This window comes from Chrysochloris asiatica, unplaced genomic scaffold (genome assembly GCF_000296735.1).
Source record: "Chrysochloris asiatica unplaced genomic scaffold, ChrAsi1.0 scaffold00071, whole genome shotgun sequence".
NCBI classification, from domain to species: domain Eukaryota; kingdom Metazoa; phylum Chordata; class Mammalia; order Afrosoricida; family Chrysochloridae; genus Chrysochloris; species Chrysochloris asiatica.
In genome coordinates, this window is record NW_006408589.1 from 9,117,030 (window position 1) to 9,130,872 (window position 13,843).

General features: G+C 44.2%; 1 protein-coding gene across 1 annotated transcript in view; it reads left to right on the forward strand.

The window, feature by feature from the left end:
* The first annotated feature begins 10,878 nt into the window (after positions 1 to 10,878).
* Positions 10,879 to 13,843, forward strand: part of LCP2 (lymphocyte cytosolic protein 2 (SH2 domain containing leukocyte protein of 76kDa)) — a 62,731-nt gene continuing 59,766 nt past the window's right edge. The window contains exon 1 of the mRNA XM_006864828.1: positions 10,879 to 11,171. Coding sequence (XP_006864890.1) covers positions 11,094 to 11,171 — 78 coding nt within the window. The 5' untranslated portion in view covers positions 10,879 to 11,093. The remainder of the gene's footprint in view (positions 11,172 to 13,843) is intronic.

Sequence of the window (13,843 nt, forward strand, 5' to 3'; positions counted from 1 at the left end):
AAGCTGTTCACCAGGAAGCCATCAAGGTAAGCAATCACATTCCTTCAGGACAAACTCCTCTCTAAGGCTGAAACTCAAGGGAAACACATGAACAGGCATGTAAGCTTGTTGGCGACCACATTGGTCTACTGGTGAGTGGAAGAGGGGGAAAGGCAGCAATGAAGAAATGGGCTGAGTTTAACCATGGTCCATAGACTCCCGTTGACCTGGAGAAGAGAGAGAGAAGAGGAAGGGCTGGTTGCTTCAAAGTGTGGTGAGACCTGGGGACACCTGAGCCCATGGACAAAGACATAGCCACAGAGAGCTAGAGTTGAGAGTAAAGCATCCTGCTGATATGAAGTGAGGGGAGATGCACAAGAACACCCAGACTTACAGACAGTACCCATTTGACCTAGTCTTGATGGTTTGATAATCAGAAATCGACTAGAGAAAGATTTAAAAAAATTTTTTTTTTTTTAAATAAAGGAAACAAGGGTAAATTGCTACAATTTGATGAACCTGACCTGTACTCATGGGGGCAGTAACTCTAAATACCAACAGAGAGAATGAAGGAGTCTTCACATCAAGTATCAATGCAGTCCTTTCTGTACACAGGGTAGATAGGGACGGGCAAATTACACATTGACTACCTAAAATGAGGGGGCGGTAAAGGCATGAAGTGACTTGCTTACAAGGTTTCAAGAGAGAGTTTAGTTTAAAAGTGTGTGGGGGTAAGAAAGAGTCCTCACTGAATAGTTTTCATCTTGTCTAGATGTAGCTGGTGAAAAGAGATGGGGATAAGATTCTTATGATTCAATAGTGAGTAATTGTTATCATGACTAATTGTGAATGTCACAATTGTAAAGGTAGAAGTTTTGTAACAAAAACAGGGGAGCGGTTAATCTTACAGTCCAGAAACAGAGGACCCTAGGACCATCAATGCAGGAAAGCACAAGCAGAATGTGGGACCTTATCCAGATAAGCAGCGATGCCAGAGACGGAGGCAGAGATGGGGACATGGAGAGGGAGAGTGGCTGTGGACTCTAGATTCATGGGAAGAGCGGGGACTAAGAGCTGATGGCCAGGAGGTAGACTTGCAGAATGTGCCCTTTAGTGGTGTAAATTGTTATATATGCCTGAGTGGTTTTTTTCTTGTTTTTGATTTTTTTTTTTTAAAGAACTAAAGCAAATAGAGAGAAATACTGTTAACTGATGGTACATGGAGGGGATCATAATCATTTTGATGAAACAAGGCGTATGATTTGTTGGATGTAAAACTGATGATCTGCCCTGTGGACTTTCACTCAATCCATAATAAAAACCCTAAAAAAGAAAGGTGTGTGACAGGGTTGTATTCTTTCACCATACTTATTCAAACTGTATGCTGAGCAAATAATCCAAGAAGCTGGGTTATATGAAGAAAAACGTGGCATCAGGATTGGAGGAAGACTCATTAACAACCTGCGCTATACAGATGATACAACCTTGCTTCCTGAAAGTGAAGAGGACTTAAAATACTTACTGATGAAGATCAAAGATTACAGTCTTTGGTATGGGTTGCATCTCAATGTAAAGAAAACACAAATCCACACCACTGGACCAATAAACAGCATTCTTATCAATGGAGGAAAGATTGAAGTTGTCAAGGACTTCATTCTTCTTGGATCAACAATCAATTCTCATGGAAGCACAGTCAAGAAACAAATGATGTATTGCATTGAGCAAATCTGCTGCACAAAACCTTTTTAAAGTGTTGAGAGTAAAGATGTCAGCTTGAGGACTAAGGTGCACCTGACCCAAGCCATGGTATTAACCTCATCTGCATGCAAAAGCAGGACTGTGAATAAGGAAGACTGTAGAAGAATTGAAGCTTTTGAGTTATGGTGCTGGAGAAGGATATCATGTTTGTTAAGGTGGAGGGTCAGAGAAAAAGAGGAAGACCCCCAGCGAGAGGGATTGGCAAAGTGGCAGCATCAATGGGCTCAAGCGTGGCAACAATTGTGAGGTTGGCCCAGAATCATGCAGTGTTTTGTTCTGTTGTGCATAGGGTCGCTATGAGTTGGTACTGACTCAATGGCACCTAACAACAACAACTGGTGTGGCATTGTGGGTTAATGTACTGGATTGCAAAGTCAGTTTGAACTGCAAGGTCAGTGGTTCAAGCTTACCAGCTGCTCCTCGGAAATCTTATACAGGGTTGCTATGGGTCAGAAACAACTTAAAGGCAACAGCAGTTCTTGAGAGGGTGGAATACAATAATACTCAGAGCAGCCTCATCAGAAAGCTGGGAATTATCCGTGGTGGTGCTGTGGGTTTGACTTTTGTCTGCTAATCACAAGGTTGATGTTTCAAACCCACCAGTTGCTTTTTGGGAGAAAGATGAGACTGTCTGCTCCCATGACGATTTAGAGTCTATGAAACGCTGCAGATGGTCACTATGAGTCGGAATTGAGTTGATGACAGTGTGTTTTGGTGGGGCCAGAAAAAAATAAGCATTAACCACTTAGATGTGCCCTTGCTTGAGTTATATTTGGCAGGGACAAATAGGGTTCTGATATCTGGCTAAATGCAACTAGAATCTACCTTTGTCAGAACAAGTAAGGAGCAGGGAACTTTCTTTAAAAGGGACAGGCGAGACTGGCAAAAGAAAGACTCATCAGGGCCTTGGCATAACTAGATAGAGCCCGTATGTTTCCATTTGCCAGTGGAAACCCCCAAATACTCTTGCTTTCCCAGAACACATAGCTCCCCTTTCACTTTCAGATACATCCTAGTTTGGATGACCAACAATGTGGTCATCTCTCAGTTAGAACCCATGGATATTTTCTAGAATCATTTCTTGTCATCAGGTTATTCATGTCTCTTTTGATTCTGTCTCCAAAGGGACAGAAAATTAATCAGCTATGAAAGGGATCATAGAATATTAGAACTAAAAGGGAGCTCTAGAAATTGTCTGGGAAAAGAAAACTAACCTGAGAAGCATTGCTGATGTATGTCAGAAACAAAGCAGGTATGGAACATGAACAGCTTTGTTTACTATAAACCGCCAAGAAGGTGCTGAATATTATTGTTACTGTTGTGAGTTGCCATCAAGATGGCACTGACTCATGGCAACCCCATGTACAACAGAAAGAAACCTTGTCTGGGCCTGTTCCATCTTCCCAAGTGTTGTTGTGCTCAAGCCCATTGTTGTAGTCACTGTGAATTTTGAGTACCTTCCAGCTTAGAGGGCTCATCTTCCAGCATTATTTCTGACAATATTTAGTTGTGATCCACAGAGTTTTCAGTAGCAACAACAATGCTATGAAGGTTACCTGATAAAATCTGTCTAAAGACTTCACATTCTTTTTCCCCAAACACTTGAGGCCTCAGAGGAGGATTGGATAATAATATGTGCTTTCTGGATGTATCTTCTTCTTCCCAAAACACCCTTGACCCCTAAACCACAGTCCACTCTGCCAGCAACATGCTCAAGGGAAAGCACTGATTCATTAATGCACAGGAAGGTATCTTCCAGGACAGTGTGTTGGACAATGCTATTTAGGCTAAAAATATGAACAGTCATATGGAGTTGGTGGTCAGGCATCAATATGTCCAAGACAGGTAAATTGGAGCTATACAGATATAGCAGTGATGCTGTAAGAACCAAGGGCATAGGTGAGGCAAGAAAGCCCATACTAAAAGGTCATCAGCTAAGGGACATATCAAGACTGAAGGGACAAGTCATAAGTTCATAAGAATAGATAGAAAGCCACACAACTCTGAGTGTGCATTCTTGCTCCATAATATATCACCTATAGGCATTTGGGAAAATGAACTACAGTCTTTCAGTGTCTGTAAAATGGCAGCGGTGGAGAAGGGGGCATTGTACAGAGGCTGTAGCAAGGGTAATCGGCTCCCAGGGGCAATCTCTAAGTTGCATACCCTCCCCAACCCCCATTTCAAGATAAATCGTCATTGATAGCAGTTGATGTGTGTCATCAGAAATACCTTCCATCCTCTTGTCTGGCCTTTCATATTTGTGGCACCTCAGAATGTCATTCTGAGCCTTGTGTGGTGGTTCCTTGGACTTGTGCTTGGGAGAAAGTCCCCCCTTGGACCCCTTAGATACACCTCTGACATTGTTGTCTACTGTGCTGTTGTCAACATCACAAACACACAAACAAAATATTGTTGAAAGCCAATTCTTATATGAGGCTTGGTTGTTGGAGTCAGTTCAGACTCATAGTGACCCTGTAGAGGTTTTCCAAGGAGCTGCTGGTGAGTTTGAACCATGGACCTTGCAGTTCAAACCAACCTTGCAGTCCAGCGCATTAGCCCACAGTGCCACACCTTGTAAATCTTTAAGGGGTCAGTCAGCTTCATCTTTCTCTCTTGCAGTGGTTTAACCCACAGAGCCACCTGAGCTCCTTGTTGTAAATGTCTAAGGTGCTGAAATCTATAAATGACTTGGTACAATGCTGGGCTCCTGTCCTTGTTTGTACCAAATATTCCCATTATCTTAGGGACAAGAATGCTCTTTCTGGGTCCAAAGCTCCTCCTCAGAGAGAAATACCTAAAACAAGTTACTCTTGTGTACACTGGACTAGAAATAAAATTGCCCTTAGTTTCTTTCACTCATGCCCTTATCCCCAACTTGGCAAAAAATGTGGGTGAGGTTTTTGTTTTTCTCCCGCACTGAGAAACCTGCTTTCCCCTCTCCTGCCCTCTGCCCACCTCCCACTCACCCTCTCTGGTGCTTGAGGAGTTTCCCTTTACTGCACAGCTATCTGGGGACTGGCTGCCCAAGTCAAAACTACGGCAGACAAGGAAGGGAAGTTTGATAGGAAGTCCAAATAAGCACTTCCTCCCACCTACCTTCTAACTTCTTAGGTACCTCAGCTGAAACAGCAGAGAAAGAGTCAGCGTAAGAGACAAGATGAAAAGAAAAACATTTTTTAAATAAGAAAGAAATAGCTAAGAGGAAATGGAAAATATTGCTCCTCATTGTCCTGTACATGGTAGCTGGTTCATGTTTTCCTCCTGAATATCCCAGGAAGGGGGAGGTGAGAACTGTGTGCAGGTCTTTGAGGAGGAGGTGGAAGGGAAGGATGGATGAGGCCTCTGTGACCTTCAAGGCAGAGGGGTTCTGTGGGGTGGCAGAGGGCTCATGCAGACTGGCTTCTCTGACTTCAAGATGGTAGACGGGATGCCTGTTATCTCCTGGTTCACTCTTTCAAAGGCACAGTCACCGGATTCCGTGCCTCATGTATGGGTGGATGAATAGCTTTGCTGTGTTGCAAAGGGAAACTCCCCAAGCATAGCAAGGGTGGGTGAGAGGTGAGCAGAGGACAGGAAAAGCAGAAAACAGGCTTCTCAGTGTGGGAGAAGAGAAAGAACCTGTCCCTCCTCTTCAGGCCAGCTGGGGAAGGACTGAGTTTGGGGAGAGTGCAAGAAAAGTAAAAGGCAATTTTACCCACAGCCCAGCAAAATCAGAATTCCTCCCTGAAACACTCTCCTCACTCCACCTCCCTGTGTGGGTGGAGCGTGTTCCTTCAGGCAGAAAGATTCCAAATGACAGTGCTTTAAAGAGTGGTGGAGAAAATTGTCCAGTCCTCTTGAGAATTTGCCCTACTGCCCCTATGCCCCACACAGGCAAACTCCCACAGACCTGAGAGAAAGTTCCAACAGCAATTTACCCTAGCCTCAGGTGACAAATTCAAGCCATGAAGAGTTGGTGGAAATGAGGGCACCCTCTGTGAGCCACATGCTACCACCTTTACCCACTGGCTCAGCCAAGGCTCTCTGGCACTCAACACTTCTCTATCTTCTAAGAGGTCCTTTTTTCATTCTACTCTGGTCTCTGAGCTCCAGCTCCCCAGGTCCTTTTCCACCATGCACAGAAACTGCAACTCCTGTCTTTTAATGAAGTGTCTATTTTCCTTACTCCTAACTCTGATAGCTAGGGCTGCTAACCTCAAGTTCCGTAGTTCGAAACTACCAGCTGTTCCACGGGAGAAAGATGAGGCTTTCTGCTCCCATAAAGACTTACAGCCTCGGAAACCCTGTGCAGGTTCACTATGAGTCGGAACCAACTCTACAGCACATAACAACAGTAACTCAAAACGTTAGCCCTGGTGTGGCACTGTGGGTTAATGCACTGGAATGAAAAGTCAGTTTGAACTGCAATGTGGTCAGTAGTTCAAACTCATCAGCTGCTCCTTGGAAATCCTATGGGTTGCTATAGGTTGAAACTGACTTGATGGCACTTAACAACAACATGTAATGTGGACTCCTGGTGTAGTGCTGTAGGATAAGCACTTGACTGCACTTGACTGCAAGGTCGGTTTGAACCACAAGATTGGAGGTTCAAACTCACTAATCGATCCTCAGAAATCCTATACAGGGTCACTATGGGTAGGAGACGACTCAACAGAACATAACAACAACCAGAAATGTAGGATAAGCACTGGACTGCTATCTGCAAGGTTGGTGGTTCAAACCCACCATCTGCTCCTCAGAAACCCTTTACAGGGATGCTATGAGTCAGAACCAACTAGACCAACTTGATGATGCTTTAAAACAATAAAAAACATAGATGTAGATAGAATCTTGGGCAATGCAATTGTTGATGCACTAGGCTGCTAATGAAGCATGTTGTTGTTGTTGTTGTCAAGTGCTGTCGAGTCAGTTTCGACCCATAGCGACCCTGAATAGGTATGAATCCGACTGCAGACCTCAAGGTCAGCAGTTCAAAACTACCAGCTGCTCGGCAGGAGAAAGATGAGGTTTTCTGTTCCCGTAAAGATTTACAGCCTCGTAAACCCTATGCAGGGTCACTATGAGTCAGAACTGACTCCATGGCACACCACCACCATCACCAGAGTCACCTCGGAAGAAAGGCCTGGTGAGCTACTTTTGAAAAATCAGGCATTGGGAACCCCTTGAAGCACAGTTCTAGTCTGACACACATGGGGTCACCATGGGTGAAATCAACTCAGTGGAAACTGGTTTAACTTCACTGTGAGGAGAGAGTTTTCCTCCACTGATTCTGCTGTGGGGTAGTGGGAAAGAGAGGGGGCTTCAAGTCTGGAACTTACGGGGTGGGGATCAGAAGTGTATTGGGGTGATCCTCCACTCTGGGTTGTAGTTTGCTGTCCCCACCTCCACTGTTTTGTCCCTCAGATCTCAAACTGCCTATGTATCACTCCCTGGAAAGATTGCATTCTTGTCCACAGTTTCCATGGGCTACACACATCAGATTCCTACCCTGCAAGCTCTCTCCCTGTGCTGTAGCATAACTCTGTTTTGATGATGCTCAGAGACGGTGTGTGTACCCGCTTCCTATCTACAAGATAAAACCTGAGAAAGCAAAGCCAGAACCTGGGTAAAGGGCAAACTGGTCAGGGAAGGAACATTCAAATATTTCCCACTAATAGAGAGCAATAGAAAAGTGCTGCCTACACCCTGTCAAAGGTAGGATACTTGGTAGACCCAGAAACAGGGTAATAATGGTAGTTATGTTCCGTGGAATCAGTTCCAATTCATAATGACCCTGTTCAGGGTTTCTGTGTCTGTAAATCTTTATGGGAGCAAAAAGTCTCATCATTCTTCCACAGAACAGCTGATGTTTTCGAACTGTTGACCTTGAGGTTAGCAGCCCAACTCATAAGCACTACGCTACCAGAGCTCCTTGGAAAAACAAGGTTGTCGCATCAAATTCTGGCTCTCACAGGTTTCACGGTATATTGTGAAGTCTTAAAAACTTCTACTATGCTTTAAATTTGCTTCCTCCTGACTTCTGGGATTCTACACCTAGACGAGGATGATAGAGACAGGGGTCCCACAGGACATGACTTCTGATCGATATACTTCACTGGCTCCCAACACCCTCTACTCTAGTTTCACACTTAGACCAAACTGTGAGTGAGTTGGCCTGGTCTTCAGCACTGGGGCCTCTACCACAGGCTGCTCTTATGACTACCCTCTTTGACCTGACATGGACAAAGTGTGCTAACCTGTATAACTGGTTCTGTAAGTGTCCTGTCTTTCCTTTAGCTGACTGGACCTATCTAGGAGTTCCTGGAGCCCTCTGGTCCAGGACAAGAGATGTGAAACTTGCAAGCATTGGGAAATCACTGAGACCTAGGGAAGAGGAAAGACTCCAACCCTGAAGCAACGCATTTCCCCTTGCGTCAGGTGCTCACTCACGCCTGCCTAGCTGCCCTTTCTGAGGAATGGGCTTGTTGGTTTCTAGGGAAGAGGGTACCAAGTACCCACTTGGTGAGAAGTGCTGTGTTCTTTACAGGGCTCTTTTAGTCTGATAACCTCACCTGCTCCTGATGGGAGGCAGAATGGGAGAACGGAAAGCACAGGAGCTGGGTTTGAATTCTTTCTCCACCTTGAACAATAAGCATAACCTCTCAGAGCCCTGAGGTGGCCCTGAGGTGGCCCTGAGTGGTCAAGAACAGGGATTCTGAACTCAGATCAACTTTACATGGACCCTGCATAACTTAGGTGGTAAATTGTTTCACCTCTCTGAGCCCCAACTTTCTCTCCTGTAAAGTCAGAGCAGTAACTGTGCTAAATTAAAATACTGATGACATTGCCTGCCACATGGGAGAACATTGCTGCATTGCAGTCCTTCTGATTCTTATCTTGGACATCATTATCATCACCCAGGGTTCTTAACTGTGTGTCAAACTTCGAAAGGAGCTCCAAGAATGGCCCATCTTAGCCATGTTTATTGGATAATTCTTTCAAAGGGATGGAGTAGTTAAGTGCTTAGCTGCTAATCAAAAGGTTGGTGGTTGGAATCCAACAGCTGCTCTGCAGGAGAATGATGTAGCAGTCTGCTTCTGTAAGGTTTACAGCCTAGAAAACCCTATGAGGCAATTCTGCTCTGCTCTATAGTGTTGCTTTGAGTGTGAATTGACTTGATGACTATAGGTTTGGTTTTTTGTTTTCTTCTTAACTCTATCTTAATCCCAACTTCTGCTTTTTTTGTAGGTTTTTCTTCTCCTAAGTGGGGGTAAAAATTACAATTTTTAAAAAATCGCTTCTACTTTTAAGGATGATCTTGGATAATTCTTCCTTTATGTAGAAGTACCAGTGGATATTTTTTGCTCACAAAATTCATCTCCATAATTCACACACACACACACTAATATACACAAATACAAATATAAACATACAGACATACACAATCGCACATCCATACACACAAACATAAATGTAAATACATACATGTATGCACGCACACAAACGTAAATATAACCATACATGAATAACACATGTGTACACAAAAGCACATGCATGCAAACATGCATAAATGAAAACAGAAACATGAACACACACTCTCTGCACATCTTCTGAGGCCCTGCTTAACTCCCAGCTAATTTCCTGAGGTCTTCTTTAATTGTTTAAGTGATTTCCTTTTTCTTCTCCTGTTTCTAATGGCTTTCACCATCTGCTGCTCTTCTAGAGATTTGAGCAGAGAAGTGACCTTGCCCATGAGAGGGGAGCTTCTGAACACCAGAGACATGCTTTTTAGTGCACACCCACTTATTAAGACCCCATGAGGAGCACTTGGCATAGACTACCTCAATCGGTACACCCAGAATCCTTTGAGTGAGGATAACACCAGCTCACATTTACAAATCACTTCCCATGTCCTGGGCCTGGGACTAAATAAGTATCTCACTTAATGCTTAGATATCCAGTGATGGAGCTCCTGAGATCATGTTTGGGATGGAATCTACGCATGACCAAAGTCACCCTTTCAAGAGCTTTGAGAAGATATGACCTCAGAGACTAGCATAGTAGCAATCAATAAATTTGAGAAAGCTCACTCTTTCCCTTCTGCATTGGAGAGACAGTTGTGGCTGTGTGTACATGGAGCACCAGATGATGTAGCTGAATTGTATTTGTCAATTCACTGCCAAATCAGGCGATGTGAGGTTGAAGGGCCTCAGTCCATCTAAGAAAACAGCAGATTCTCATCTCTTGTCTCCAGGGAGTATGCCCTTTGAATAGAATATTTAGTGGAATCAATAATGAATAGAATATATATCAACATCAATAAAACCCAGTTACTGTCAAGTTGATTATGACTCATGGTGATCCTATATATGTCAGAGTAAAACTGTGTTCCAGAAAGTTATCAGGGGCTGAGTTTTGGAAGTAGATAACCAGACCCTTCTTCCAGGAGGTCTCTGGGTGAGCTTGAACCAAGAGCATCAGTAGCCATAATTGATTCTATTCTCATTCCTTCACAAATGTGAAGGAATGAGACATAACTAAGTTATAAATGTAGATGAGACCGTCTTCTATTTTCCTATTTTACAGATAGAGAAACTGGGATTCCATTGGACTCTGTCCTTGTCTGAGGCTGCACAGCATGGAAGTAGTGACATCAACATTGAAGTCCAAGTCTCCTACTGTTACTCCTTGTCAACTCTGAGACCCTACCCACCCTTCACCAAGGTTCCTCCATTAATAAATGAAGAAGTGGCCAATGGAGTCCCAACTTTGTCCCTTTCATAGGACTGAGGCGGGAAGGGAAGGCTGTTGGGAAGCATTAAAGGATCACATTCCTTCACCCAGAAGATCAGCAATGTAGAAAATCATGTCTATTTTAGATCAGCTGTCAAAATGGATTTTCATCTGCAAAGACCCAGCCTATCAGGAGTGTGATGTAGACACATGAATCCCCAGACTTTTAATGAAAAAGTACTTGGGCTCACATTGGAGTGTAAGTAAATTTCATCTCCTTTATCCCTAGACTGGGGTAACAGGGCCAATGGGGAATTGTTAGACTTGTTTGCTCTCTCTGCATCTGAAGCGCCCAGAGCTGGGCTTCCTTGTTTACTTATTTAGAGCCAAGCAGAGGAAGTGGTAAAGGAAACTAGCTGAGTCGTTTTCTGAGAAGAGACCATATTTGTTCGCAGAGGAAGCCGTTGCTCTCTGGGATCTGGCAACAGCAGAAAAGACATCTGCTCCAACAAGGGTGTTCCAGAAGCTACCTGGGAGTTGGAAGAGTCCAGGACACCGCCAAACTCTGGATTTGGGGTTCTCTGTCCATGGGTGCGCTGTCTGTGCTCAGCTTGTGAGCTTCCTCTCAGGAGCAAGCAGTCATGGCATTGCGGAATGTTCCCTTTCGTTCAGAGGTCCTGGCCTGGAACTCAGACAACCTCGCCGATTATTTCAAGAAGGTGAGCTTGTTCTTTTGTCATTGGTAGGGTTGTCTCTGCGTTTGGTGGGCTGGTCAGAATATGAAAGGTATAAAAGATAGCAATTGGACTGACTACTAATCCCGCGGCAACCATGCCCTTCTTTACTGGTTGAAGGAGTGTCATGTAAACATATAAAATCACCACGTATTCCTGGGCAATGGGTTGTGGAGAGAAAGAAGGAAGGTATCCCTAAAACAAGCATGTGCCTAATATATGTCAAGATCTGAGTTTAGTTCCCGACATGTATCCCCCCATTTAATGATCACCAACACCCTGTGAGGTCAGTATTGTCCCACTGGCTCAGCTACAAAATTAGCTCAGGGAAGTTTAGTGGTCCAAGTCCCAGCAACTGCAGATGACAAAGGAATGTGCTTCTCCCATCTGTGCTCTGGGACTCAGTGAAGTGTTGTAGATGTTAATGAGATCAAGGCAACTTACCAAGAGAGGAACAATAGTGTCCTATAAAAGGGTCGGAGATAGAGAAGGCAGGATGCGGGCATAGAGAAGTATGGTTAATAATACTACACAGAATGTGTGGGCATTCAATACTCATGACCTGGAAGGAGGATCCACAAGCCCTTGCGTAACAATCTCTTTGGAACTTTACAAGATACTTGGGATGCAAAGCAGAAAATGGGTATGCACCCAGTTTACAGCTAGGAAATTTGAGGCCCCAGAGTGGAAGAGGCCAGGTAGGCTCAGATGTGGCAGAGCTGGGATCTGTGTTGCTGCCCTGCCTTTCAGCCTTGAGGAAGATGCCCCAGGATCCTCAAGAAAGGTCATCTGCTGAGGGGGCCTCATCTTCTTGGGCAGACCTCAAGCCACTGGACTTGGCTGTTATTATTGATGCTAAGTGCCATCAAGGAGATTTGACCCATAATGACCCTGTATAGGATTTTCAGGGAGTAGCTGGTGAGCTTGAACCACAGACCTTGCAGTTCAAATGACTTTGCAGACTGACACATTAGCCCACAGTGCCACACCAGGACTTGGTTAGGAATCCTCTATCTCTGTTCAAGAAGAAGATATTTTGTGAGGGATATTTTAACTTTAACACCCACATCCCTAGAGGTTGGCACCAAAGTTAACTGACTCTCCAGACTGTCCTAAAAATTAAGCCTTTTCATCTAGTGAAAATCTTAGAGGCCATGGAAATCATCTTCCCATTTCTTCTGGGGAAACTGAGATCCCAGATGTAGAATAGGCTCCATAGGATACACAGCCAAACCGAGGTCTACATAGTATCTAGGAATCCGCAGTCACAACTGCCTTTCCTCAACCAAAAAGAAGAGAATAAGAAATTAGGTGTCAACACTATATGTGCAAAGGTTATTGGTTGGACAGTTGTCTTTCAAAATATGTTTCTTAAATGTAGCTCAAATAAGTTAGATTTTCCATTATGGAATAAAATTACTTGTTAGCTCAAGAAAGAAAGGAGAAAGAAATCAGAATTGGTGTGGGAAGTTAGGGAACAGACTGAGAGGCACAAACAGATCCCATTTTTGGGTCCAAGAAGAACAATGTCGCACAGCCCATCTAAAAACAGAGGAATCCATGGCTACAATTCTTGTCAACTGAGGGAGATGGAATATAGATCAGGTGGTTCAGAGAGACATCTTTCTGACTGTGTTAGGGGAAGGGGGGATTTGGTTTTGAAGACCCCAGGCCAAGGGACTATTCCACAACACCAGGACAGTGTCTCCTTTCTAGCATCCAAGAACTAGTGGAGGAAGCTGTGATCTGGGAAGACCTAGCCCACTACACAGTCAGATAATAACTTGTAAATCCTAAGCATCTTTGTCCCCCAGAGATAAATCCCAAGTAAACTGACTACTCAGTCATGTTAGTGATCCAATGTACCATTGAAAGAACCCATTGTTAGGTGCAGTTTGTAACAAGGCAATGGGACCAGGCCACCCTCTAAGATGCCCACCCCAACTCTGGAGTCAGACACATTTCAGTGTGAATCCCGGCTCTGCTGCCTGCCAGCTTGGTGACCTTCCTTTTTCTTAAGCCACCATCTGTGCCTCAGCTTCCTCATCAATAAAATAGAGACACCAAGATAGTCACTAGGAGTCCTGCATGGTCCAAGCAAGTAGCAGGCTTGGCTGTTAAACTAAAAGCTGTAAGTTTACCCAGAAGCACCTTGGGAAAAAGATTTGATGATCTACTTCTGAAAATTTAGTCTTGAAAACCCCAAGGAACACAATTCTACTGTGACACACATGGAGTTGCCATGGGTTGGAGTCAACACAAGAGCAGCTGGTTTGTTTGGTTAATAGTAACTAACCTCAGGGGATTGTTATGAGGATTAAAGGACATACACTGTATGTGAGGATTTCAGCAAAGAGAAGAGGGTCACCCAGTGCCTAACCCACAGAGCCACAGGACTCCAATTAACTGGATCTGGGCTGGGGTGGCTCATCAGGCTGGCTGCATTTGTGTCTTCCTGTCTTAGATGTGCATTCATATCTATTGCTAGGAATGTCCCTGAGGACCAAAACCAAGTTTGTATTTCTTTCCCTTTCCAATTCCTTTTGATTTGGCCATAGAGCATCTCTGTACCTTACAGTAGAGAGGTACTGACTCAGACCCATGTGTGCTAATCCCAACTGTGTTCCTAACTCACTGTGCAAATTTAGGCAAGTCCC